Raw genomic sequence first — 25,347 nt, 5'->3', positions numbered from 1 at the left:
ACACACAGCACTGTTACCTGCAGAGTGGTAGAGTGGAAGGCAATCGTACATCACGTCATCAGACGTCATCCCGAAGCCATAGTATACCAACGCTGCCATGCGGTAGTACCTGTCAAGCACAGGTGGGAGAGAGAGAGACAGTTAGAAGGAGGGATGGAGTGAAAGAGAGAGACAGTTAGAAGAGGGGGAAAGGAGTGAAAGCGAGAGACAGTTAGAAGAGGGGGAAGGAGGGATGGAGTGAAAGAGAGATCCAGTTAGAAGAGGGGGAAGGAGGGATGGAGTGAAAGAGAGAGACAGAAGAGGGGGAAGGAGGGATGGAGTGAAAGAGAGATCCAGTTAGAAGGAGGGATGGAGTGAAAGAGAGAGATCCAGTGCCTTCAGAAAGTATTTACACCTAGACTTTTTCCACATTTTGTTTTTGTTACAAGTCTGAATTGAAAATGGATTCAATTGAGATTTGTCATCACTGGCCTACACACAATACCCCACAATGTCAAAAGTGGAAATATGTTTTCCGAAAGTTTTTACAAATGAATGAAAAATGAAAAGCTGAAATGTGTTGGGTCAATAAGTGTTCAACGCCTTTGTTATCGCAAAACGAAATAAGTTCAGGAGTTAAAATGTGCTTAATAATTCACATCATAAGTTGCATGGACTCTGTGTGTAATACTTGTGCTTGACATGATTTTAGAATGACGTCCTCATCTCTGTACCCCACACAAGGTCCCTCAGTCGAACAGTGAATTTCAAACACAGATTCAACCACAAAGACCCGGGAGGTTTTCCAATGACTCGCAAAGAAGGGCTCCTATTGACAGATGGGTACACATTTAAAAAGCATACATTGAATATCCCTTTGAGCATGGTGAAGTTATTCATTACACTTTGGATCAATACACCAAGGCACTGCAAACATACAGGCATCCTTCCTAACTCAGTTGCTGGAGAGGAAGGAAACGGTTCAGGGATTTGATCATGACACCAGTGGTGACTTTAAAACTGTTACAGAGTTTAATGGCTGTGATAAGAGAAAACTGAGGATGGATCAACAACATTGTAGTTACTCCACAATACTAACCTAATTGACTGAGTAAAAATAAGGAAGCCTGCACAACATTTTTAGAAATCCAGAGCATGCATCCTGTTTGCAACAAAGCACTAAAGTAATGCTGCATGGGTAAAGCAGTTCACTTTTTGTCCTGAATACAAATTGTTGAGTACCACTTTCCACATTATCAAGCAAAGTGGTGGCTGCATCATGTTATGGGTATGCTTGTAATCGTTAAGGACTGGGGAGTTTTTCAGGATAAAAAAAATGGAGCTAAGCACGGGCAAAATCCTAGAGGAAAAACTGGTTCAGTCTGCTTTCCACCAGACACAGGGAGATTAATTCATCTTTCAGCAGGACATTAACCTAAAACACAAGGCAAAATCTACACTGGAGGCGCTTACCAAGAAGGCAGTGAATGTGGCCGAGTTACCAGTTTTGACTTAAATCTACTTGAAAATCTATAGCAAGACCTGAAAATGTCCGTCTAGCAATGATAAACAACCAATTTGACAGAGCTTGAAGAATTTTGAAAAGAATAATAAGCAAATGTTGCACAATCTAGGTGAGAAAATCTCTTAAAGACTTACCCAGGAAGACGCAGCTGTAATCACTTCCAAAGGTGCTTCTACAAAGTATTGACTCGGGGGTGGGAATACTTATGTAAATGACATATCACTGTATTTAATTTTCAATAAATGTGCTAAAATCTTCTAAACACATGTTTTCACTTTGTCATTATGTGGTATCGTGTGTAGACGGGTGAGAAAATACATCTATACATTTTTTAAATTCAGGCTGTAACACAACAAAATGTGCAATAAGTCAAGGGGCAGTAATACTTCCTGAAGTCAGATGGATAGATAGATAGATAGATAGATAGGGCACTCGCACTCCTCTTTCTACAAACACTCCTCTTTCTACAAACACTCCTCTTTGAAAAGGAGCTCCTGAGAGATAGTGTAGAGAAAGACAAGAAACAATGAGAGGGAGTGAGTGAGAGAGAGAATAGAGAGAGAGAATAGAGTGAGAGAGAGAATAGAGAATAGAGAAAAGAGAGAATAGAGAGAGAGAATAAGAGAGAGAGAGAGAAGCTACTTAGTGCCTACCTGCTGTGAACCACAATGGCAGCTTTGGGCATCCCAGTGGTCCCAGATGTGTAGATGTAGAACAGACGATCTGTAAGACAGAGACAAGAAATCAATAAACACATACAAAAACAAAACAGTCAAAATAACAGAAATAAAATAAAAAACATTGGACAAACCAGTACAACTATGGGCTTGATTGATCTTGCCTGGCTAGCGCAATGGAAGCAATGGAATAGTCCCAAAAGTGGAAACACTGCACTTCAGACAGGTTCAATCAAATGCTCAAAATATTTGTAAGAATAAACTATTTGAGCCCAGGTCTGGCTACTTTTACAGTGTCTGAGTGTGATTGGATGGATTTTTTGAGTGACAGATTGACTGACCTGTGAAGCAGCGGTCTGGGCGGCTGGGCAGGTGGGTGGGGGCAGCGTCCAGAAGAGGCTCCAGGCACTCTGTCCCCACAGGAACCTGTTTGGGGTCCCAGTCCCCTGAACACAGCATCTGCACTGTCTTCCCCATGGAACTGTGTACCTCACACATGGCTGGACGACGGAGGGAGGGAGTGGGAGAGAGAAAGACAGAGAAATGACAGGAGAGAGTGAGTTAAAAGTTAATTTCACAGAAACAGAGACACAAATAAAATAAAAACCTACATTCTCTCAGCAGGAAAATATGCTGACTGCATTTGGCATGTTTAAAACGCAGAGGGATGCAGGGTTTCCTGACTTATATATATAAACCAAAGGATAAAAGATAAGACTTGATATATATTGTATGCTTTATCATTAGTCTGAACAGGACTCCACATCGCTACACAGTTAATAGTCATGTGTCCTTACTATAGATTAGACATCTCTCTCTCTCTCCTTTCTCTGTCATCCTCCATCTGTCGAGGCTCCTTTCCAGTTCAAATATAATAAAAGGCTGGCCTGCAAATTTAGAGCACTTCCTCCTCGTAATCGTAGGCAGACATGTTGGACGCGTAAACACGTCGGAAGCGTAGTAGTTTGAAATAATATATATATTTATTAGCTAGCTAGTGGACACGTTGTTGTGGACTGGCTAGACTGCTTCTGAACCAAATTAAATCAACTCACACACGCCGAATACAAAAGGGTATAGACTTTACCGTGACATGCTTGCTTTACAAGCCCTTCCCAAGAGAATGCAGACCGATGCAGAGTAAAATAATAATACAATTTTAACATAAGAGGAATAAAATAAAATACACAATATATACAGGGAGTATCAGTACCAGATCAATGAGCAGGGATACGAGATATTGGAGGTAGATATGTACATGAAAGCAGGGTAAAGTGACTAGACATCAGGATAGATAGATAATAATAAGTGGTGGCTGCATCATGTTATGGGTATGCTTGTAATGGTTAAGGACTGGGGAGTTTTCACAGGATAAAAAAAATAAACCGATTGGAGCTAAGCACAGGCAAGATCCTAGAGGATAACCTGGTTCAGTCTGCTTTCCACCAGACACTGGGAGATGAATTCACCTTTCAGAAGGACAATAAACTAAAGTGACTAGGTATCAGGATAGATAATAATAAGAGTAAAATAAAAGAACAGAGTAACAGCAGCATATAATGACCATAAAAGTGTGTACAGTATGTGTGTGTCGCGCAGTAGCGAGAGGAACGAGGAAGTACCAGGCAATATGCTTGCGGCAGAAATTATAGCTTGAGTTAAACATCTAGATGTGCGAAAGTTAGTGTATAAGCTAATGATCCATCATGCACAACAACAAAAAACATTTAGCACGGCAAGTGGTTTGATACATTCACCTCTGAAGGTATATACATTCAGAAATCTTGCTCTGATTTGTCATCCTGAGGGTCCCAGAGATAAAATGTAAGCTTATGTTCAAAATGTAGGAGTTGGGGTCTACAGTTTGACCCCACTGCTGTCTCTGGCTCCACACCCACCCCGCCATCTAGATGTGTGAAAGTTAGTGTATAAGCTAATTATCCATCATGTATGATATTCCTGGGAGTGTGTATTTTTTTTTTATTACCGTATGTTCTCTATAGTTAGGTACTTGAAAATGTATCAATTGACCAATTCGGCACATTTGGGCAAACTCCTGGCAGACTTGTGCAGTAGTGAAATTATTCACTGGATCAGTCTGAAACTTTGCACACACACTTCTGCCATCTGGTGGCCAAAATCTAAATTACACATAAACCTAGCCTTTATCTTGCATTTCAATCACGAAAAAAAAGAATGCATGTTTTTTTGTTTGTTTTATCTTATCAGATCTAATGTGTTATATTCTCCGACATTAATTTCACATTTCCACAAAAAAAGGGTACGATCCTTAAGAGTTAAATATTTAAAACTAAAATATCACATTTACATAAGTATTCAGACCCTTTACTCAGAACATTTCTGAAGCACCGTTGGCAGTGACTACATCCTCCAGTCGTCTTGGGTATGACGCTAAAAGATTGGCACATCTGTATTTGGGGAGCTCACATTCTTCTATGCAGATCCTCTCAAGCAGTCAGGTTGGGTGGGGAGTGTCACTGCACAGCTATTTTCAAGTCTCTCGAGAGATGTTCGATCGGGTTTAAGTCTGGGCTCTGGCTGGACCACTCAAGGACATTCCGAGATTTGTCCCGAAGCCACTCCTGCGTTTTCATGGCTGTTTGCTTAGGGTCATTGTCCTGTCAGACGGCCCCAGTCTGAGGTCCTAAGTGCTCTGGAGCAGGTTTTCATCAAAGATTTCTCTGTACTTTGCTCCGTTCATCTTTCCCTCCATCCTGACTAGTCTCCCAGTCCCTGCCGCTGAAAAACACCCCCACAGCATGAAGCTGCCACTACCATGCTTCACAGTAGGGATGGTGACAGGTTTCCTCCAGACGTGACGCTTGGCATTCAGGCCAAATAATTCAATCTTAGTGTTTAGTCTTTAGGTGTCCTTTGGCAAACTCCAAGCAGGCTGTCATGTGCCTTTTACTAAGGAGTGACTTCCGTCTGGCCACTCTACCATAAAGGCCCGATTGGTGGAGTGCTGCAGAGATGGTTGTCCTTCTGGAAGGTTCTCCCTTCTCCACAGTGGATTCTTGGTCACCTTCCTGATTAAGGCCCTTCTCTCCCGATTGTTGGCCGGGAGGCCAGCTCTAGGAAGAGTCTTAATGGTTCTAAACTTCTTCCATTTAAGAATGATGGAGGACTCTATTTTTGGGGACCTTCAATGCTGCAGATTTTTTTGTATATACCCTTCCCCAGATCTGTGCCTCAACACAATCCTGTCTCGGAGCTCTACAGACAATTCCTTCAACCTCATGGCTTTGTTTTTGCTCTGACATGCACTGTCAACTGTGGGACCTTATATAGACAGGTGTGTGCCTTTCCAAATCATGTCCAATCAGTTGAATTTACCTCAGGTGGACTCCAATCAAGTTCTAGAAACATCTCAAGGATGATCAATGGAAACAGGATGCACCTGATATCAATTTTGAGTGTCATAACAAAGGGTCTGAATACTTATGTAATACTTTATACGCTTTGCGTCGATATATTATATAAAATAAAAATAAGTGGAGTATTAAATGCCGCCTCGCCCTGCTTCCAGCAACCTGTCACTCAACCAATGACTCCTTCCGTCCACTCCATCCACCCCCCCCACTTCCTCACCTAGACCTCCATCCTCTCCTCCCTCCACCACCCCCCCTCTCCTCACCCTTGGTCAGCTCGCTGCCGAACACCACAGCCTTGGCGTTGGAAATGGTGACACAGTGCACCAAGGCCTCCAGCCTCAGGTTGAAGTTGATCAGGGCCGCCTCCACACCAATCTTGGCCATGCCCAGCCAGAGGCCCACGTACTGGGATCGGCTCTCCATGAAGAGAGCCACCACATCCCCTTCCACGAAGCCCCTCTGGAGCAGCAGGTTGGCCACGCGGTTGGAGTACTCGTCCAGCTGCCGGAAGGACCACTTCTCGCCGGTGCCTTCAAAGATGAGCGCTGTCTTGTCCCCATGGCGACGCATGGTCTCTGCGAAGATCTTCGGGAGGGTATTTCGTTCCCGCAGGTGACGCTTGACGTTCCATTTCACCTTGATGAGGACGCCCGCTGCACTGTGGGGGTGGAAGGAGGTGAAGGATAGGGTGAGAATACGACGACAACAACAGCTCAAAGGTGCTAAGAGTCTAAAGAGAACAACAATGTTAATCTGAATGTTGAGACATGGTAGTAAACTGGGCCGTGTTCACTAGGCACCAAACAGACAGAAACAGTTTGAAACAGGGAGGGACTACCTAAACTTAAGTACCCTAATGAACACAACCCTGACGTTTTTCTGCATGTTTTTTCCTGACTATTTAGCAGTGGACGTGATGTACATAGTGATAAAGCAATAACGTCGATCTCTGTTTTGCATCTGGTATCAAAGTTCAAATTGAGAAATTTCTAGAATTCTATGCTGTATTCTTAAAAGTCCAATGTAGACATTTTATATCAATTATCAAATAATTTCTGGGTAAGAATTGAGTGTGTTACTGTGATTGTTTTCAATTAACTACTCCCGTCTGGGTTAGGGGAGGGTTTGGCAGAGGTAATCTATCATTGTACAATAAAAATGTGTTATTTACTGACTTGCCTAGTTAAATAAAAAAGTTAACATTCTAACTAAACCAAAGCATGGATTGCTGTCATACCTTGTCGATAGACTGCTTACATGCTAAGGAAAAACACATTTGTCATTTTGTAATTTGGGTGAACTATCCCTTTAATGAATTTACATTCATGAATATGACATTAGCACATTTAAGATGTACATTTTTCTTCTTTATCCTTATTATAGTTAAGGAAATCCCGAGCAGTACATTCTCCCATAACAAACAAAAGTCATCAATTGTAAATCTACAAATATCTTACCTTAAATCTCTTCACATGTAGACCATGACTAAATAAATGCAAAAACTGTTTCTGGATGCGCATCACAACAAGTACAGTTAATGTTAATATGTCTTTTGTTTGTCTCTTCAGGTAATTATTCGAAAGGGTAACACTTATATATCATCCTGAAAGAGACCTCTTTGACCTTGTTAACAAGCAGGTATTTGAGTGGTAATAACCAAACCTTTTTTTCCCCCCAACAGATATTATTGACAAATGTATTCCAGTAAGTTGTGACATCATGAATAGATACAACATTCCCTTGAAATAAAGCATCTGTTCTTGTTCTGAGGGAGCAAGTATTTTCTACACAAAATATCCTTATCGTTCCAAATGAAATACCTATATGCGGGGGAAAAAGTATGGTTATATATTAATGACCACGCTAAGAACACTTGTCGATGAAAAGCAGATGATTCTGGAGGAATCTCAATGTTGTAGTTGCAAAGCAGAAACAAATTGAAGCCACCAAAACGGGAGAAGATATGAGGGACGAAATTCCAAGCTGAAGTTGTATTATTTATTAAGGAATGTCCAATTTACCTTAAAAAGTATTATTCAAAGTAGGGAAATCCACAAAAATGTACACCACCGTATTCATGTTCATAACGACAGATTTCCTAATATAACGTGTTCGATTTTTCCGTATGACGTTGAAAAGCATCTGGTCAACAGATTTACCCATTTTGTTATCAAGATGTTGGGACTGAGCTGCGCAAGGAAGCCTGGAGCCCCTCAGATTTAGATAGCAACACTCAACCTTTTCAGGGATAAATCCCTCTGCAACCATTGGTTCAACTTCTTTTAGTTTTTTGCTGTTGCAATTAATAGGCTTGAAGTTTAATGAGCATCTTTCCGGTTGATCCTAAACTGTGGTAAACCCAAATTATGTTACTTTTCCTTGACTGGAATATTACAGATAGAAGCTAACAATTCACACTTAAGATTTAGGCAAAAGACCTAGGGGCCTCATTGATCAGTCAAGCGTAGGCACAAATCTATGCGTACACCATGCTTGGGATCGTTTCCACACATATCAACAAAGTACTGAGTAAAGGGTCTGAATACTTGTAATAAATGTAATATCGATGTTTTACATTTTTTATAAATTAGCCTTTTTTTTGGTTGCTTTGTCATTATGTGGTATTGTCTGTTAACGTAAGAAAATGTGGAAGAAGTCAAGGGTTCTGAATACTTTCCAGATGCAGAGTATATGTTGGTATGTCATGGCTGAGCTGTGCAGATCTGCCGCAGTCTAATGTCAGCTCTTCTCTCTGTACGGTGTTGTCACACCCGGATCTGTTTCACCTGTCCTTGTGCTCGTCTCCACCCCCTTCCAGGTGTCGTCCATCTTCTCCATGATCCCCTGTGTATTTATACCTGTGTTTTCGGTTTGTGCCAGTTCATCTTGTTTGCCAAGTCAACCAGAACTTCTCTCTCTCAGCTCCTGTTTTTCCCCAGTCTCTCTTTTTCTCATCCTCCTGATTTGATCTTTGCCTGCCCTGACACTGTGCCTGCCTGCCTGACCACTCTGCCCGTCCCTGACCTCGAGCCTGCCTGCCGCCCTGTACCCTTTTGGACTCTGCCGTGACTATGAACCCTTGCCTGTCCCCGGCCTGCCTTCTCTCTATCCCTTGGACTATAATAAACAGAGCTCAAACCATCTGCCTCCTGTGTCTGCATCTGGTTCCCGCCTTGTGTCGTTTCCTTTTAGAAATCTCATTCAGGCGAATGCCGCCTTCCTCACCAACGGTCCGATAACATCTGACCACCTCCTCTTCATGGCCTACGAAGAAGCGACCATCGTGTATATCAAAGAGTATCTCTCGTCTCTCATTAGAACACAAGTTTTGACTTTGACGTTAAAACAATGGCGTTGGGTTTACACTGACACTTTTCCAGAGGCGGTCTGTGTGATGGCTTTTATGGGTTCGTCATTCCGAAGTACACCATATGTTCCATCCCTTTAAATCTTGTGTGATCTCTCAAGTTCTGGCCGCTTATGACCACTCCCATGTTAATTGTATTCCCATACACTCCTAAAAATGTAAGACTAGCAATGGAACATCAGTTGTCATCACTAGAATTAACACTGTCTTTGTCCTCTCGTTCATGTTATGCTAACTGCATGCTGACCACGGGCTGCACCTGGCGAACCCCTGTCGAACAATGATGCTAGCAAAAATGACAAGATATTGCAACTCATCACGGCTCCGGTTCCTTCGACCAGCGTTGAGAGCGAGCTCTGAGCTACAGACAGCCCACTCCAGCATGGACGCTGCTACTGCCTCTCAATGGGTCCTTAACCTCAAGATCATTGGCCTCTGCTGCTTACGAACAGAGATTGTGGAAGCCTAGATGAGTTACTGCGCAGTAATGGCTAATCGTGTCATTACTCTCAGCCCTGGGGTCTAATAGCCACGTCGCTTCTCTTTTACTGCATATAAATACTACTATATACAGTACCAGTCAAAAGGTTGGACAGACCTACTCATTCCAGAGTTTTTCTTGATGATTACCATTTTCTACATTGTAGAATAATAGTGAAGACATCAAAACCAGGATATAACGCATATAGAATCACGTAGTAACCAACAACAAAAAAAACAAGTGTTAAACAGATCAAAATACATTCTAGATTCCTCAAAGTAGCCACCCTTTGCCTTGATGACAGCTTTGCGCACTCTTTGTATTCTCTCTGCAATGAAGCAATAAGGCCCGAGGGGGCGTGGTATATGGCCAACAAGCCGACTCGTGGTTTTCTGAGAAGCTATCTCAGTACGGTGTGCCTGCTGAAGCTTACACGTAGTTTATCCTTCACGTCACACATATGCAGTAGCAACCATATTACATAGGTGATCTTAAAAGCTCTTGGTGGCGTGCGCCTGCCGTGCACATAGTCCATTGTCTGTTTTGGGGATTGGTATAGCATACCTTGATATGTGCCTGTTATTATTATATCGGACATGCAGTGAGCTGCCCTGAAGGAGCAGAGCCGAGCTCCACTGCTAATGTTGCTGCATGTATTGTCATCGTCTAATAAATGGTTTCCTGTCTGAAATAAAGAGCAAAAGGCTCATACAGGAAACACGAGTGTTGCATCAGCTGATATTGCACCAATTTGATTCATCACCGTACCTTAATATAGCTGGGAAGACACACACACACACTGCAATATTGTAATGGCAATGATGGTGCATTGTACATTTCTATAGTGCACAAAGTATTGTGTGATGTTTTGTTGCGTTTATGATGTAGATTATTGCTGTGGTGTGTTGTTTCTTGTTTCATTCCTGTTTGGACCCCAGGAAGAGTAGCGCCTTGGCATCAGCTAATGGAGATCCTAATAAAAACTAAATGGTGGTCTATTAGTCAACCAGGTTAGCGCACACATACTCCGATGGCTGCCGTGCACAAGCTATGCGCTGGTGTTCTCGGTGACATGCTAATGCTGTAACATGCGTTTCTCGCTATGCCTGTCTGTGTTCCTGCTTTCCCACCACCCACCCCATCCTCCACCTGTTTGGGCTCTGCTTTTGTTTTCGATCAGGGGGGGATTGGTATAGCAGTACCTTGTTTTCTGCCGGAATTATTACATCTTACATGATCGGTCAGTGAGCTAGCCCCGAAGGAGCAAAGCCTAACGCCAAGGCTAACGTACAGTACTGCGTGTATTGTAATCTTCAAATGAATGGCTAAACTAATACGTGACGTTTCCTGTCTGAACCACGGTGGACGCACAACCAGGCTAGAGTAGTACAACTCAGCTCGGCTTGGCTCAGCAGTGTGACCGATACGAGTAACAACCGATTCCCCTTCAATGTTTGCAGATGTTGTAAGGTCAACACCACTACACCATTCCAGACCGTTCAGATCTGTGCAAACATTGAAAGGTTACTTGGGGGCGAGGGGTAGTGGCTGTACCTGTCACCATGGTTTTGTCTGACACGTTGTTCCCTCTGCTGCTATTGGACCAGGTCTCTCTTGGAAAAGAGATGTTATCTCAATGAGAGAAAAAAAACCTGTATAAATAAAAGGTATGTGTGTCTGTTCTCTCTGAAATGTTCCTCCATACCTGACCTGATTAACTCCTCAACTCTTCCCTCTTGTCACACACTTTAGCTTGTCTTACAGGAATATGATCATTTTCTTGTAGAAGACATTTGCTCTCCTGGTCCTAGTCGCATTTGTTGTTTTAGAAAATATGTTCTTCAAAGCTGTAAACTGGTTTAAGGAGCAATGACTTCCTGTTGTCGTTTCGCTCCACTTTTTTTTGCTTTGCTTCCCGTCTTTAAGTTTGGTTTTAAATTTTGTTTGCATGTTCTCGGGCAAATTAAGTGGGCGCTCATGGTGTGTTTCTTTTAGGTCTCAGTTGCTGTTGCTCGTCAAGCTTTCAGTGGACACACAGATGAGTGTCTTTTAGAACCCCTCTTAAAACCCCAACTGTTTAGTTGTGCTTGTTGTCAGTGACTCTTTGTTTAGTTCTCCTTACCTTTTGAGCGTCAATTTTTAGTTTTCTTGCTGGGGAACGTAACACACATACCCCTAACCCCCTACCCACCCCAGGCGTCGGCCAATGGTCTTGTCGAGCGAGCTGTGAAGTCACAACACAGACAAACCTCAGGAGTCCTCAACAACCCCCCGGTCACACACTTTAGCTTGTCTTACAGGAATGTGCTGCTTTTTTCTGATGGAGACGATTACACAGTTATTTTAGCCATGGTCAAATTATCTGTTGTTTGACAGGTCTTAAAACCAAGCAGGACTGACACACATGTATCCATAAAACAGGCTTCTGAGTGACTTGAAAAACAAACCTGTGTACTTGTAGACAGGTACACACACACACACACACACGGCAGCCCACACTATACTCCCACTCACTGTACGTCTCTGCCGATGGTCTTGGCAAAAATGTGTATGAACTTCCAACCTCCAGAGCCCAGGTAGAAGATGAGGATGGAGGGGAGGACTTGGAACCAGGGCAGGCCCACCAGGAGACGGAGCACGAAGAGCAGGACAGTGCAGCAGGCCAGGCGCATCATCCTGGAGAGTTGGAAACACAAGTCACAATGTCAACACGTTCTATCAATTTTCAATAATATTTTCTAAGGGCTTTAAAATCAGTGGTCCCAAGTTCTGAACACAAGTTACTGTACAGTTGGTGACGTGACGAGAGGGCATTTGCCTGTCATGTCGCAAAGGACACCGTGATTTTTTTTAAAGGCTGTGAGGAAAAAAAACATTATAAAATGTTACAAAGCATAAACTAGACCTTTACTTTCACTTACTGGTATGTCATTTTATTCTAGCACAGAGGTTGCACTTTCAATGAACCTGTGGTGTGTGGTGTGTGGTAGACTCGCCTTCCTTAGCCGAATGCACTTTTTGTAAGTCTCTCTGGATAGGAGCGTCTACTGAATTAGTGATATGTCAAGTGTAACCGTGCATAGGCCTACACCCTGCCTATCTAGATGAGGAAGGCGACTAAAAAGGCGACCTTTGACATTCGCTGCCTCCGAGCCTTTCCTGGGCAGCATTCACAGCTGGGTATGGTGGGGTCGGGGTCGGGATGTTGCTGATCCATTCTGATCATTCAGGCTCTTCTCGATCAGAATAGAGGGGACTCAAACGTTCTCTGTTCTAAATCTCTATAGAGGTTCTCTGTATTCCACATCTATTTTCCCCTTTAAACGTCTTCCTACCTATTTATAACTTCCAGATTTAGACCTACACTACATGGCTTTTTGGATAGGCTTTATGCAAAATTACAAGTAAACAAAGGTAAAGGACTAGTTTATGCTTTGTAACTTTTCCAAGAATGCTTCATAACATGTTTTTTCCTCACAGCCTTTCAAAAAGCAAGGTGTCCTTTGCAATATGTATTAGAGTGGGTCGAGAGCTTCAAGTTCCTCTGTCTCCACATTAGAGATCGGCCGATTAATTAGGGCCGATTTCAAGTTTTCATAACAATCGGAAATCTGTATTTTTGGCCAATGATTATTTTTTAATATTTTTTTTATACCTTTTATTTAACTACGCAAGTCAGTTAAGAACACATTCTTATCGTCAATGACTGCCTAGGAACGAACTGTGGGTTAACTGCCTTGTTCGGGGGCAGAACGACAGATTTTCACCTTGTCGGCTCAGGGGATCCAATCTTGCAACCGCACAGTTAACTAATCCAACGCTCTAACCACTGCACTCCGCGAGTAGCCTGCCTGTTACGCAAATGTAGTAGAAGCCAAGGTAAATTGCTAGCTAGCATTAAACTTATCTTATAAAAAACAATCAATCATAATCACTAGTTATAACTACTGATCCAGTAAAGCAGGCAATATTAACCAGGTGAAATTGTGTCATTTCTCTTGCGTTCATTGCACGCAGATTCAGGGTATATGCAACAGTTTGGGCTGCCTGGCTCATTGCGAACTAATTTGCCAGACTTTTACGTAATTATGACATACATTGAAGGTTGTGCAATGTAACAATAATATTTAGGCTTAGGGATGCCACACGTTAGATAAAATACCGAACAGTTCCGTATTTCACTGAAATAAATAAACGTTTTGTTTCGAAAGTATAGTTTCCGGATTCGATCATATTAATGACCAAAGGCTCGTATTTCTGTGTGTTATTATGTTATAATTAAGTCTGATTTGATAGTGCAGTCTGACTGAGCAGCAGCAGGCCCGTAATCATTCATTCAAACAGCACTTTTGTGCGTTTTGCCAGCAGCTCTTCGCAAGCACAGCGCTGTTTATGACTTCAAGCCTATCAGCCTAAAGGCTGGTGTAACCAATGTGAAATGGCGAGCTAGTTAGCTGGGTGGGCGCTAATACTGTTTCAAACGTCACTCCCTTTTAGATTTGGAGTAAGGGCCGCGGCTTTTGTAGAGCGATGGGTAACGATGCTTCGAGTGTGGCTGTTGTCGATGTGTTCCTGGTTCGAACCCAGGTAGGGGCAAGGAGGGGGACAGAAGCTATACTGTTACACTGGCAATACTAAAGTGCCTATAAGAACATCCAATAGTCAAAGGTATATGAAATACAAATGGTATAGAGAGAAATAGTCCTATAAAAACTATAGTAACTACAACCTAAAACCTCTTACCTTGGAATATTGAAGTCTCATGTTAAAAGGAACCGCCAAACTTTCATATGTTCTCATGTTCTGAGCAAGGAACTTAAACGTTTTACATGGCACATATTTTACATGGCATTATTTAAACCAAATTGAACATGTTTCATTATTTTTTGGTCCTCCAATAATCGGTATCGGCGTTGAAAAATCATAATCGGTCGACCTCTAGTAAAAACCTCTAGTCCACATCACTAAGGACCTATCATGGTCCAAACACACCTACACAGTCGTGAATTGGCCCAGCGTCATTGTAAAAAAGATTTAGTTCTTAACTGACATGCCTAGTTAAATAAAGGTTACATTTAAAAAATAATAATAATAATATATTTTTTTTAAAAGAGGGCACGACCACACCTCTTCACCCTCAGGAGGCTGACACGGGCCCTCAGATCCTCAAAAAGTTCTACAGCTGCACCATTGAGAGCATCTTGCCTGTCTGCATCCACGCTTAGTATGGCAACTGCTTGGCATCCGGCCGCAAGGTGCTGCAGAGGTTAGTACGTACAGCCCAGTACTTCCCTGGGGCAGAACTCCCTGCCAATCAGGACCTCTGTACCAGGTGGTGTCAGAGGAAGGCCCTAAAAAAATTGTCTAAGACTCCAGCCACCCAAATTATAGACTGTTCTCTCTGCTACCGCATGGCAAGCGATACCGGAACACCAAGTCTGTGACTAAAAGGCACCTGAACAGCTTCTACCCCCAAGCCATAAGACTGCTGAACAAATGGCTAACCGGACTATTTACATTGACCCCCTGTATTCTTTTATTATCTTAATTGTTTTGCCCTGACTCTCTTGCGCTCACTCTTTGCACACTCACTAGACTCTACGCACACACTCACACATACTACACTCCAACACACACACACAAAACACACACATGCATATTGACACGACACACACATTCACATATAGACACACTTTCCCACACGCTGCTGCTACTCTGTTTACTATATATCCTGGTTGCCTAGTCACTTTTAGCCCTACTTACATGTACATACTGTATTACCTCTACCTACCTCGTCAATGTGCAGGGGTACGAGGTACTGGTACTCCTTGTATATAGCCTTGTAATTGTTTTCATTGTGTTACCATTTCCTTGTTTTATTGAAATATTTGTCTTTTACTTTTTTTAAACTCTGCACTGTTGGGAATGCGCTCATAAAGTAAAGCACTTCACCTGTTGTATTCGGAGCATGTGACCAATAAAATGTGATTTTGATTTGTTTTTGCAAGGTCCAGTTTGGGAATGTCCTGACCACAAGGGCTCTCCAGGCCAGGTACCAGGCCAGCGCCATATTGATGTAAAAACAAAGCCAAAAGGTGTCTCTGCCTATGACATATTTTGGTATCAAAGAATTATAAAAATGGCTATGGGCCATTAGTGTCATGTCAGTATGCAGTAGGCTATGCAGTAGGCTACAGGTGAGAAATGTTGTTACAATTTTATCTGTCCATTTACATCACAACCTTGGGCTCACAGATGACATAAAAATGTATTATTTACTGTTGGACATACAGATCAGAACCAGCACAGAGCCAGAGGGCAGAGGACACCGGCGGTAACAATAATTTGTTGACGTTGGTCCATCTCAATGCTACCTGATATGGCCAGTGCCTTTTGTTAATGAGATCGGAACCTTTATCTGACGCGACTATCTATGCATCGGTCTCAACAAGAACACATGATTCTTAATTCTAGTATTTTCTGTTAGGAGGCGGGAGCATGATTATGATAACAAATTACCGCTTGCGTCAAAGTGCTCATCATCAGCGGATATAACACCATCTGGCCAGCATGGCAATAGGCTACATACATTTATAATGTAGCCTAGGCTATGGCCCACAGAAGAGGATTAAACATCGCTGCGATTAAATAATAGGACTATTTAGACTATAAATCATCATTCAACATCACAACATACGCAGGGGTTTGGAAAATGAGAATGTTTGGCAACCTGCGCATCTATAGATGGTCTATAGCTATAGCCTACATCCCGGAAATTTAAACGCGCGTACAGTAGCATCACAGCAGCAGTACTGCGGTAGTAGGGAGAGAGAGAGAGGCAGGCTCACTGCTGATGGGAAATAAAAAAAGACTCGACCAACACCAGCAGCTATTTCCATGTGCGCGACCCGAGCAAATATAATCAGAACCGTTACATCTCTAAAAGGTTTCAATCATGTACATCCGATCGAACGTCCATGGTGTCGATCAATTTATGATAAGGTGATAGCAACATCAGCAAGGTTGCATGTGTCGCTATAGTGCGCAACAAAATACACACCAGAATGGAAGTGGTGGTGGCTATTCTGTAGCCTCTCAATTTAGTGTGTCAACGCTGCCCGATTTTCGGCCACACGACCTCTTGGCACTGACAAGATATAATATTAGGGTATTCTACATAACATAATAGAATCGTCCAACAGATTCGAACCTGGTCCATCCAAACACAGGCTTCCATACACTGGCAAGGTTGTTAAAGGACAGTTGGTGAAGCCTACGCTATTCGAACCTCACTAGGCTACTAAATAATCATGGAGCCGGAATCCAGACCATTGAGGGAAATAGAAATGACAAGTGGTGTGAGTGTTCTTCTTTGACATACCTTGCTTCACGTCCCCCACAATCACAATAATGTGCGTATTACACCGGACGTGGAACCCGTTTTGTAGTCTACAATTCCGCCTTGATCGGCTTAGCAAAGCCTTCCACCGCTCTCTGGCTTTTACTTGTGCGTTGGAACATACACACCCAACACACACACAGCACACACACCAGGGTTTCAGCGAACTGCCCTTCCTCCTGTAGGATTATATCAAATTCGCCTGCCTCCTTGGTTCGACTTTTCCCCCATCTAAATCATCAGCTAATTCATATAGTCAGTATCATTTTTTTTCAGCTTCATTGTAGCCATGAGCTCTCTCGCTACAGTAATTCAAATGACTATAATTTTCTTAGTTGATCCCGCCCCCTTCGTATACACTGTTATGTGTAAACGATGAGTGGCATGACCTACGACGAATCACAGCGCCCATAGTTTATAATTGACTCCGATAGAGGTGGAGCTTGCCTCAGAAATTCTGTCAAGGAAATGCGGCCCTGCAGACGAGTGGGTGCACGACCGTTTCCACCCGGTAGTGACATAGGCCTGATGCGGGTCTATGAGACGCACGTAAAACCATCACAGCATCAAATCATAGGGTAGGGTAGATCACCGTATACAGTCATATCGCGGGAGCCGCTCACCGGACCAGACCTGCGCATAACGGTAGTTCTAGTCTGCCCATAATAAACCCAGGCCTCCACTAGAGCGCAGCACTGGTACTGTTCGGATGCTCGGATATGGACCGAGGTAGGTGCATGGTTCAATAAGGCATTCGTTTCACACCAGAACCACATGACTCTATGGCAATATAGTCAGTGAGGCACTGTGCAGGCAATTGTTTTTAGGCTGCGAAAATTATCACAGGATAATACTTGATCATTTACAGAAAGCACTTTTTTTAATCTAATGAGCGTGTCTTGCGGTTGCTTGCTATTTTGCAGGCTCTTTCTAAAGCAGGAAGTGTGAATAAACAGTTGGCCAGTTCGGTAGGCTATAGTCAGAGGAAACCACTGGGCACACCACATCAATTCAACATGGAAATTCGGGTCATTTGTGGTTGAGACGTTGATTAATGGAATTTCAACCTTTACTCGCCCACTCAAAAAAGCACAAAGTTGAAATGGGAATACAATGTAAGATATGTTGTATTTATACAATACCTTAATGTGTTATCACTGTGCTTCAACTAATAGCACAACCAATTGACCTGTATTGCAGTTGAGGTTAGTTTTTTTTTTAAATCGTTGTGTAAGTGATCAATGCTGTTCGAGGTTCTGCACAGATATTTATATGTGAAGATCTCCACAGACCAGAAACCTTTGCACGCTATCTTGAACATACACACTTTCTATGATTACATAAGACTTTTATAGTTACAGTAACCTCAAAATGTTACCATGGATTGTGTTACTCATTTTAAGGTTGAATAAAAACTTTGACATTAGTTTGTAAGATAGGCTATTTACAAAAGTCACGTAGAATTGTGTTAGGTGGACAACTCAACCAACATTTAAAGGACATGTATCTAAGGCTTGGATAGTTTAATCTGAGCCACTGGCTTAATCATATTCTTTAACTTGAATTTTTAGTTTAGTTGGAGATGTGTTCATTGGCCGTAGTTTAATGCCTACCCATACCATAACCTCACCAAGCTGCTCACCCACATGACGCCATACACGCTGTCTGTCATCTGCCCGGTACAATTGAAACCGGCATTCATCCATACTGCCAAATGTATGGCATTGCTGTGTGTGACAAATCTGCACATTTTAGAGTGGCCTTTTATTGTCCACAGCACAAAGTGCACCTGTGTAACAATCATGCTGTTTAATCAGCTTCTTGATATGCCACACCTGCCAGGTGGATGGATTATCTCGGGAAAGGAAAGACCAAATGGATAGCTGTAGATAGATCAATTCTCCAGTAGGAGGTGCTGTTTTTGCCTTTAGTTTTTCCCGATAGTGGATAGAACATTGAAGAACTGACGTTTCAAAGGCACAACTTGAATATATTTCATACAAGGTTTGTCTATGTTGAAAATGGGTTACCATGATGACAATTCTATGGCTGAAATTTCACCCTCAAAACAAGTTTACATTGATGACTTTTTGCAAATCCAATGTACTTTCCATGACACGTTGAAAAATGAAGTTGAAACAACTAGCTTGCGTCCATTGGGTATGCTCATTGACCCATGCTAAAGAGGAGCTAAAACACACACAAAGCCTACCACACTAATCATTGGATCATCTGGGCAGTGCGGCAGCACTTCTTACAGCCACTTTCAGCTCAAGACAAAATATTAGTGGTTTCCACATAGATTATGGACACCTCTTTTTTTTTACATCAATCAGTGACAATCATTCTCCTCAGTGATCTTCAACAGAACGTTCTCCTCCAATAAACAAGCCCAACAAAAACCTCTGAAGACACTGGCGGGACAATTCACTTTATCTCTGAACATGCAGTCAAACACAAAACATACTGCACAAATAGTTATTTTATTGGAACTTGCCAGAACTTAAATGTGCAAATATAATACATTTACGAAGTAAAACATTTGTTTTACTAATAAACTTGCCAGCACTACATTTGGAAATAGAGCAGATGTTAGTTTGAAAGTCGGTTTTCCCTTGCACTTCCGAAGCAGAGTATGCACCATTACTATACTTAATGGAAATAAATGCATTACTCGATTATATGAGTGCAATGTAGGAGAGCAAGTAGATTCCGTTTTGAAGTTAAGATTCATCCGTTCTCTTAGTTCTTTGTCAAGACCCATAAAACAGGGGGGGGGGGGTTAGTAGAAGAGAACGATGTGCAACAATTAATTCTAGACTCTACTGTTCTGAATTTCCACTTTTGTTGTTGGCCCAGAGGGCAATTGTGTACGGTGTGCTGCCTACACACATGGTTATACCGATATGGATTAGGCCATACCGCGCCAAACACCCACCAAAGAAAAGACTGTTGAAGAACGCAACTTAGCCCCCCCCCCTTCTTGTTCTGGAGGGGGCAGAGCATAGGATGGGCACCCAGTCGCTCTCCCTCAGTCATCCAGCTCAAGCCCAAATTGGCCGTACAGGTCTCGTGTGGTCACTCCTCTCAGGGCTGCTGCAACACACACACACACACACACACACACACACACACACACACAAAACAGTTTGAAATCATTTCCAACACGATCTGTGCTTGCCTGACTTAATGCAACCAATGGAGCTTTCAGAAAAGTAGAAGAGTTGAAATGATTTGAATAACTAAAGTAGAAGAGTTGAAATGATATTATGGTCAGTCCATGAGATGTCCTTCACTATGGCTATTCTACTGAATGGAAGAAAAACATTTTACTACCACCAAAGCTGATTAGATTGTGGCAGAGTAGTTAGTGAATGTGAAAATCTGTGTGCGTGTGTTTGTATACTGTGTACACCTGTGTGTGTAGGCCTCACCTATCCTGCCTACTAGTGACTGTCCGATGTCTTTGATGTCGTTGTACTCATGTAGCAAGTCGATGTGCTGCTCCAACTCATCAACTCTGATCCCACTGTAGAAATCCACACAAATTGGTTAGTCTCTCAACAGACATGGTTTCATCTTATTCCGCCAATGTGTTGTTTGTGAACTGATAACAGTATAGAAACCGAAGTGTTAATGTTATTGCAAATATTGGACAACACTTTCAGATCACACACACACACACACACACACACACACACACACACACACACACACACACACACACACACACACACACACACACACACACACACACACACACACACACACACACACACACACACACACACACACACACACACACACACACAACCTAATCAACAAGTAAAAGATTCACTCCATTCAGTAGAATAACCACAGTGAAGGACATCTTAAGGAACGACATTTAAACTGCTCTACTATTCAACTCTATTCCCCATTGTACGCACTCTTTCTCCAACAGTGTAATCTCAGAGTCTAACTCTGCGCGTCTCTTCTTCAGTTCCTCTATCTCTTCTTCAGGCTTGGCAGGGCCAGTACTGGAGGTCTGGACCTGGGGAAAGACAAGGACTATGATGATGCCAAAACATGTTTGTTTTTGTGTGTGTGTGTGTGTGTGTGTGTGTGTGTGATATGCAAAAGCAATTCCACATCAGAAGACTTACAGGTGATTTGAAGCTGGAATGGACTTTTGTGTGTCCCGAGTATGGGGTCCTAAGGGGAGGAAAATTAAAACAAGTAGAATATTTCCTATTCAATGAAATCACTGATCTATAACCTAGATGGAATAGTATCACCTGCCACATCTCAGTGTGTATAAGAGTCTGGCCAGGTTGTCAGGGATCTAGGCCTAAAGATAAGGTAGGTAAGATTGTGTTCAAGAGGGAATGGTATGATAAATGTGAAATAAACCTAGATTATTCAACCTAGATGTTGAAATGGTGCCACACTATGGAATTTGCTTTGCCACAAACTTAATTGATTCATGAAAATGCAACTTAGTACTCTGCCAGGTAGTTTGTACCTTGATGGAAGTGCAGTTAGCTTGTAGCAAAGTCCATTGTGTGGCACCATTCAATATATTGGTTTATTACTCTAGGTGTACTTAATCATAGCATCTTCAAAAAAAAAAAAGTAATCTGCCTGCCTTGTACGTTGTATAGAGTTTTCAAACGTGTAACATTCAATAACTCTACACTACCGCCACCTAGCGGCAAAGATGAAGCATCACAGCCTTTCAGCGAACAACTGAATAGACGCTAACTACGACACCGTGATAGAGAAGTACCTTGAATGTGGAGCAATTACAATAGTGTCACCCCACACTATAAAAAGGTAGCCATGACCCTGTCCAGTTAACAAGATTTGGGACTTTGTGGAACACTATTTTCGTACCTTTTATGAGCCCCTTTAGCTGTAGAGAAGTCCTTCCCCTTTGGCGTTGACAACGTTACATCCGGGACATTCACACATATTTCAGGACTCCGTTCTGTAGCCATAGCACCTCGAAGGATATTAGCCAAGATGAAATGACAAACTATGCGAAAACGACGTCTCAAAACTGGCTTCCGTGGGGTGTGTGTCTTCGCCTTTTCCCTGTAGTTTACCTATGTAGTTGTCGACATCATTCTTTCCCGCGCTAAGAAAACGTACGGCGTTTTCATTGGTCCTCAGCATTAAATGGGTCGATGTGTGATGTTACTATTTGACCGCTAGGCGGCGGCATTAACCAAAACTATTTCACCAGGGGACAAGCCCAACTACAAGTCAGAAGGTCTCAAGGATAATAAAATAAAAATACCCTTGTTGAATTATGAAAAATTCATATTGATATTGAATTACATTTGACATATATATTTTTTAAATTTTCGCACTGTATAGGCCTAGCCAGTGTTTTCCCCTCAGCCCAAATTCCATGGCACCCATGGTGATACTGTTGAATTATAATGCTGTCGAACTATTTAACTAACTATTTAGCAGTATTATGGCGGGGGGCTCGTGTGGAGGGTGTGACGTAAAGACGGAGCCTCTGGCTGCACTCAGAGGCCAAATCGAGCTCTGTACCGCATCGATGTGTGGCTCTCAAATCAAATCAAACGTATTTATATAGCCCTTCTTACGTCAGCTGATATCTCAAAGTGCTGTACAGAAACCCAGACTAAAACCCCAAACAGCAAGCAATGCCGGTGTAGAAGCACGGTGTAGAAGCAATGTGGCAACATGTGGATGGCAACGTATACCTAGCTCCACATTGACATGATTGGTTTGACGGCAGATGAGAGCGGGGTGTCCTGTATCAACACAAACTCACTTCCTTGACAACAGCTTTGCGCTGGTCGACGAAGTGCTAGACGTTTGAATGTCTTGAGTTCTGCGTAGTCCGTATCATCATAAATGCTGCACGGGCAATGCAGACGACGTATTGACCATGCAGCGCCTTTAACTATTTGGACTCATCGCATACACTGCTGTTACTGTTTATTATCGACCCTGTTTGCCTAGTCACTTTATCCCTACCTATGTACACAACATATCTACCTCAATTGCCTCGTACCCTTGCACATCGACACGATGCTGGTACCCCACGCATACAGCCAAGTTGCCGTTACTCATTGTGTATTGATTCCTCATGTTTTAACGTGGTTCTATTATCTGGTCTTTTTTTTCTCTTTGCAATGTTGGGAAGGGCCGACAAGTAAACATTTCAATGTTAGTCTACACCAGTTGTTTACGGAGCATGAGACAAATAGCAATTGATTTGATTTTGATCGTAACGTAGAGTTGGTACTCTTGTAGCTATCTCAGGAAAGAGCGGTCACACTTTATTTGGATAGTTCAAACTATCTGTTGATAAGCCACTGCTTGCTAAGGTTAGGGTTATGTTTAGAATAATGGTTAGGGTAAGGGTTAAGTTTAGGGTTAGTAAGTGTTAGCAATAGTCTGTATAGCATCTCCGGGTGGACTATCCAAAGAGAGCCTCACGAACAAGCTGTCTTCTTACCTCACGGTTCACTAGGAAAATATCAAAGGAGAAAACGAGATGACATTTTCCATACAAAATAAAGGACCAAAAGAAGTCGTTACAGAAAGAGGAGTGCGCAGAATGAAACATTCAAGTGAGGCACATAGCCTCTTTCTCCTTTTAGAAATCAGGGGATCAAAAACATGTGTTAATGGTCCTGTAGTGACCTCTCAGGGTCTGAAACTGTGATAATTATGCAACAGGTATGTATGTGTGTGTCGGAAGGTGTGCGTGTGTGTTGTTTGCGTATGTCAAGTTTGTGTGTGAGCTTGCCATGCATGCTTGTGCGTGCAGTACATGTGTGTGTATGTATGTGTTCTCACTGGCTACTCTCTCTCTGGTGCTGTGGAATATTCTAGCAGTCCTGTACAAATCTTTAAGAAGTCCATGACATAGACTGACCAGGTGAAAGCTCTGATCCCTTATTGATGCCACTTTATTATTTACATGTTTTCTTATTTTTATTTAACTAGGCAAGTCAGTTAAGAACAAATTCTTATTTACAATGACGGCCTACACCGTCCAAGCCCGGATGACGCTGGGCCAATTGTGCACCGCTCTGTGGGACTCCCAATCACGGCCGGTTGTGATACAGCTTGGATAAATCCACTTCAATCAGTGTAGATGAAGGGGAGGCGACAGGTTAAAGAAGGAAGTTTAAGCCTTGAAACAATTGAGACATGAATTGTGTATGTGTGCCAATCAGAGGGTGAATGGGCAAGATTTAAGAGCCTTTGAGCAGTAGGTGCCAGGCGCACCGGTTTGTGTCAAGAACTGCAGCGCTGCTGGGTTTTTCAAGCTCAACAGTTTCCTGTGTGTATTAAGAATGGTCCACCACCCAAGGACATCCAGCCAGCTTGTCTCAACTGTGGGAAGCGTTGGAGTTCACATGGGCCAGCATCCCTGTGGAACACTTTTGACACCTTGAAATTGAGTCTGTTCTGAGGGCAAAACTGGTAGGTGCTACTCAGCGTTAGAAAGGTGTTCCTAATGTTTCGTATACTCAGTGCCTTCAGAAAGTATTCACACCACTTGAAATGTTTCACATTTTGTTGTGTTACAAAGTGGGATAAAATGAATTTCATTCAACATTTTTGTCAACGATGTACACAAAATGTACTCTATAATATCAAAGTGTGCGAATTTTTTGTAAAATAAACACATTTGTCAAAAAAAAAACAACACTAATATATCTTGATAATATAACTATTCAACCCCCTGAGCCAATGCATGTTAGAACCACCTTTGTCAATGATTACAGCTGTGAGTCTTTCTGAGTAAGTCTCTAAGAGCTTTCTACACCTGAATTGTGCAGTATTTCAAAGCAATTTAACTCAAACTCACTGTCTTCTTGGTAAGCAACTCCAGTGTAAATGTGCCTTGTGTTTCTGGTTATTGTCCTGCTGAAAGGTGAATTTGGCTCCCAGTGTCTGGCGGAAAGCAGACTGAACCAGGTTTTCCTCTAGGATTTTGCCTGTGCTTAGCTCTATTCCGTCATTTTTTTAACCTGAAAAACTGCCCAGCCCTTAACTATACAAGCATACCCCTAACATAATACAGCAACCACTATACTTAAAAATACAGACAGTGGTACTCAGTAATGTGTTGTATTGGATTTGCCCCAAACATTACACTTTGTATTCAGGACAAAACGTTCATTGCTTTGCCACATTTTTTGCAGTATTACTTTAGTGCCGTGTTGCAAACAGGATGCATGTTTTGGAATATTTTTATTATGTACAGGCTTCCTTCTTTTCACACTTGTTGTTGATCCATCCTCTGTTTTCTCCTACTCACAGCCATTAAACTCTGTAACGGTTTTAAAGTCACCATTGGCCTCATGGGGAAATCCCTGAGCTGTTTCCTCCCTGCCTAGCAACTGAGTTAGGAAGGACGTCTGTATCTTTGTAGTGACTGGATGTATTGATACACCATCCAAAGTGTAATTAATAACTTCATCATGCTCAAAGGAATATTTATTGTCTTCTTTTTTTTTTTACCCCTCTACCAATTGGTGCTCTC

At 42.3% G+C, this 25,347-nt stretch overlaps 2 protein-coding genes and 1 long non-coding RNA gene across 6 annotated transcripts in view; 1 reads left to right on the top strand and 2 right to left on the bottom strand.

Annotated features, from left to right (window-relative positions):
* The window catches only part of slc27a4 (solute carrier family 27 member 4), a 26,734-nt gene extending 8,183 nt beyond the window's left edge, over nucleotides 1–18,551 (bottom strand). Inside the window, exons 1-6 of one of the 3 annotated variants that reach the window (XM_052525989.1) lie at nucleotides 18,466–18,551; nucleotides 11,939–12,100; nucleotides 5,840–6,234; nucleotides 2,523–2,681; nucleotides 2,158–2,227; nucleotides 18–109 (exon numbers count right to left, since the gene is read on the bottom strand). In XM_052525989.1, the coding sequence (XP_052381949.1) occupies nucleotides 18–109; nucleotides 2,158–2,227; nucleotides 2,523–2,681; nucleotides 5,840–6,234; nucleotides 11,939–12,100; nucleotides 18,466–18,479 (892 nt within the window). In that variant the 5' untranslated portion in view covers nucleotides 18,480–18,551. Of the gene's footprint in view, nucleotides 1–17; nucleotides 110–2,157; nucleotides 2,228–2,522; nucleotides 2,682–5,839; nucleotides 6,235–11,938; nucleotides 12,101–16,805; nucleotides 17,163–18,442 lie in introns of those variants that run through there. The other 2 variants (XM_052525988.1, XM_052525990.1) reach the window with 2 other exon arrangements.
* On the top strand, nucleotides 13,221–15,418 carry LOC127931869 (uncharacterized). Its single transcript, XR_008143367.1, has 2 exons — nucleotides 13,221–13,303; nucleotides 14,537–15,418. It is a non-coding gene; the product is annotated as an uncharacterized LOC127931869 (long non-coding RNA).
* A 687-nt stretch (nucleotides 18,552–19,238) lies between the features above and the next one.
* swi5 (SWI5 homologous recombination repair protein) lies at nucleotides 19,239–22,020 on the bottom strand. Of its 2 annotated transcripts, none has more exons than XM_052526001.1 (5): nucleotides 21,699–22,020; nucleotides 20,969–21,017; nucleotides 20,753–20,856; nucleotides 20,258–20,352; nucleotides 19,239–19,916 (listed from the first exon to the last, which is right to left on the bottom strand). In XM_052526001.1, the coding sequence occupies exons 1-5, from the start codon at nucleotides 21,800–21,802 to the stop codon at nucleotides 19,855–19,857; spliced, it is 414 nt and encodes a 137-aa protein (XP_052381961.1). In that variant the 5' UTR covers nucleotides 21,803–22,020; the 3' UTR covers nucleotides 19,239–19,854. The 2 variants fall into 2 exon arrangements, with proteins under 2 accessions (XP_052381961.1, XP_052381960.1); XM_052526000.1 differs by having other exon boundaries at nucleotides 19,239–19,919; nucleotides 21,699–22,007.
* Between the last annotated feature and the right edge of the window lie 3,327 nt (nucleotides 22,021–25,347).

The sequence above is a fragment of the Oncorhynchus keta genome, chromosome 9 (genome assembly GCF_023373465.1).
Source record: "Oncorhynchus keta strain PuntledgeMale-10-30-2019 chromosome 9, Oket_V2, whole genome shotgun sequence".
Lineage (NCBI taxonomy): Eukaryota > Metazoa > Chordata > Actinopteri > Salmoniformes > Salmonidae > Oncorhynchus > Oncorhynchus keta.
Note: the sequence above shows the minus strand (reverse complement) of the source record. Positions and strands in the feature narration are given on the sequence as shown.

Coding starts and splice junctions, on each gene's coding strand:
- swi5 (XM_052526000.1), bottom strand. CDS start 21,802: ATGGCTACAGAACGGAGTCCTGAAATATGTGTGAATGTCCCGGATGTA. Junction 21,018..21,698: donor GCTAAAGGGGCTCATAAAAG/GTACGAAAATAG, acceptor TCCTCCCCTTAG/GACCCCATACTCGGGACACA. Junction 20,353..20,752: donor ATTACACTGTTGGAGAAAGA/GTGCGTACAATG, acceptor GGATTTCTACAG/TGGGATCAGAGTTGATGAGT.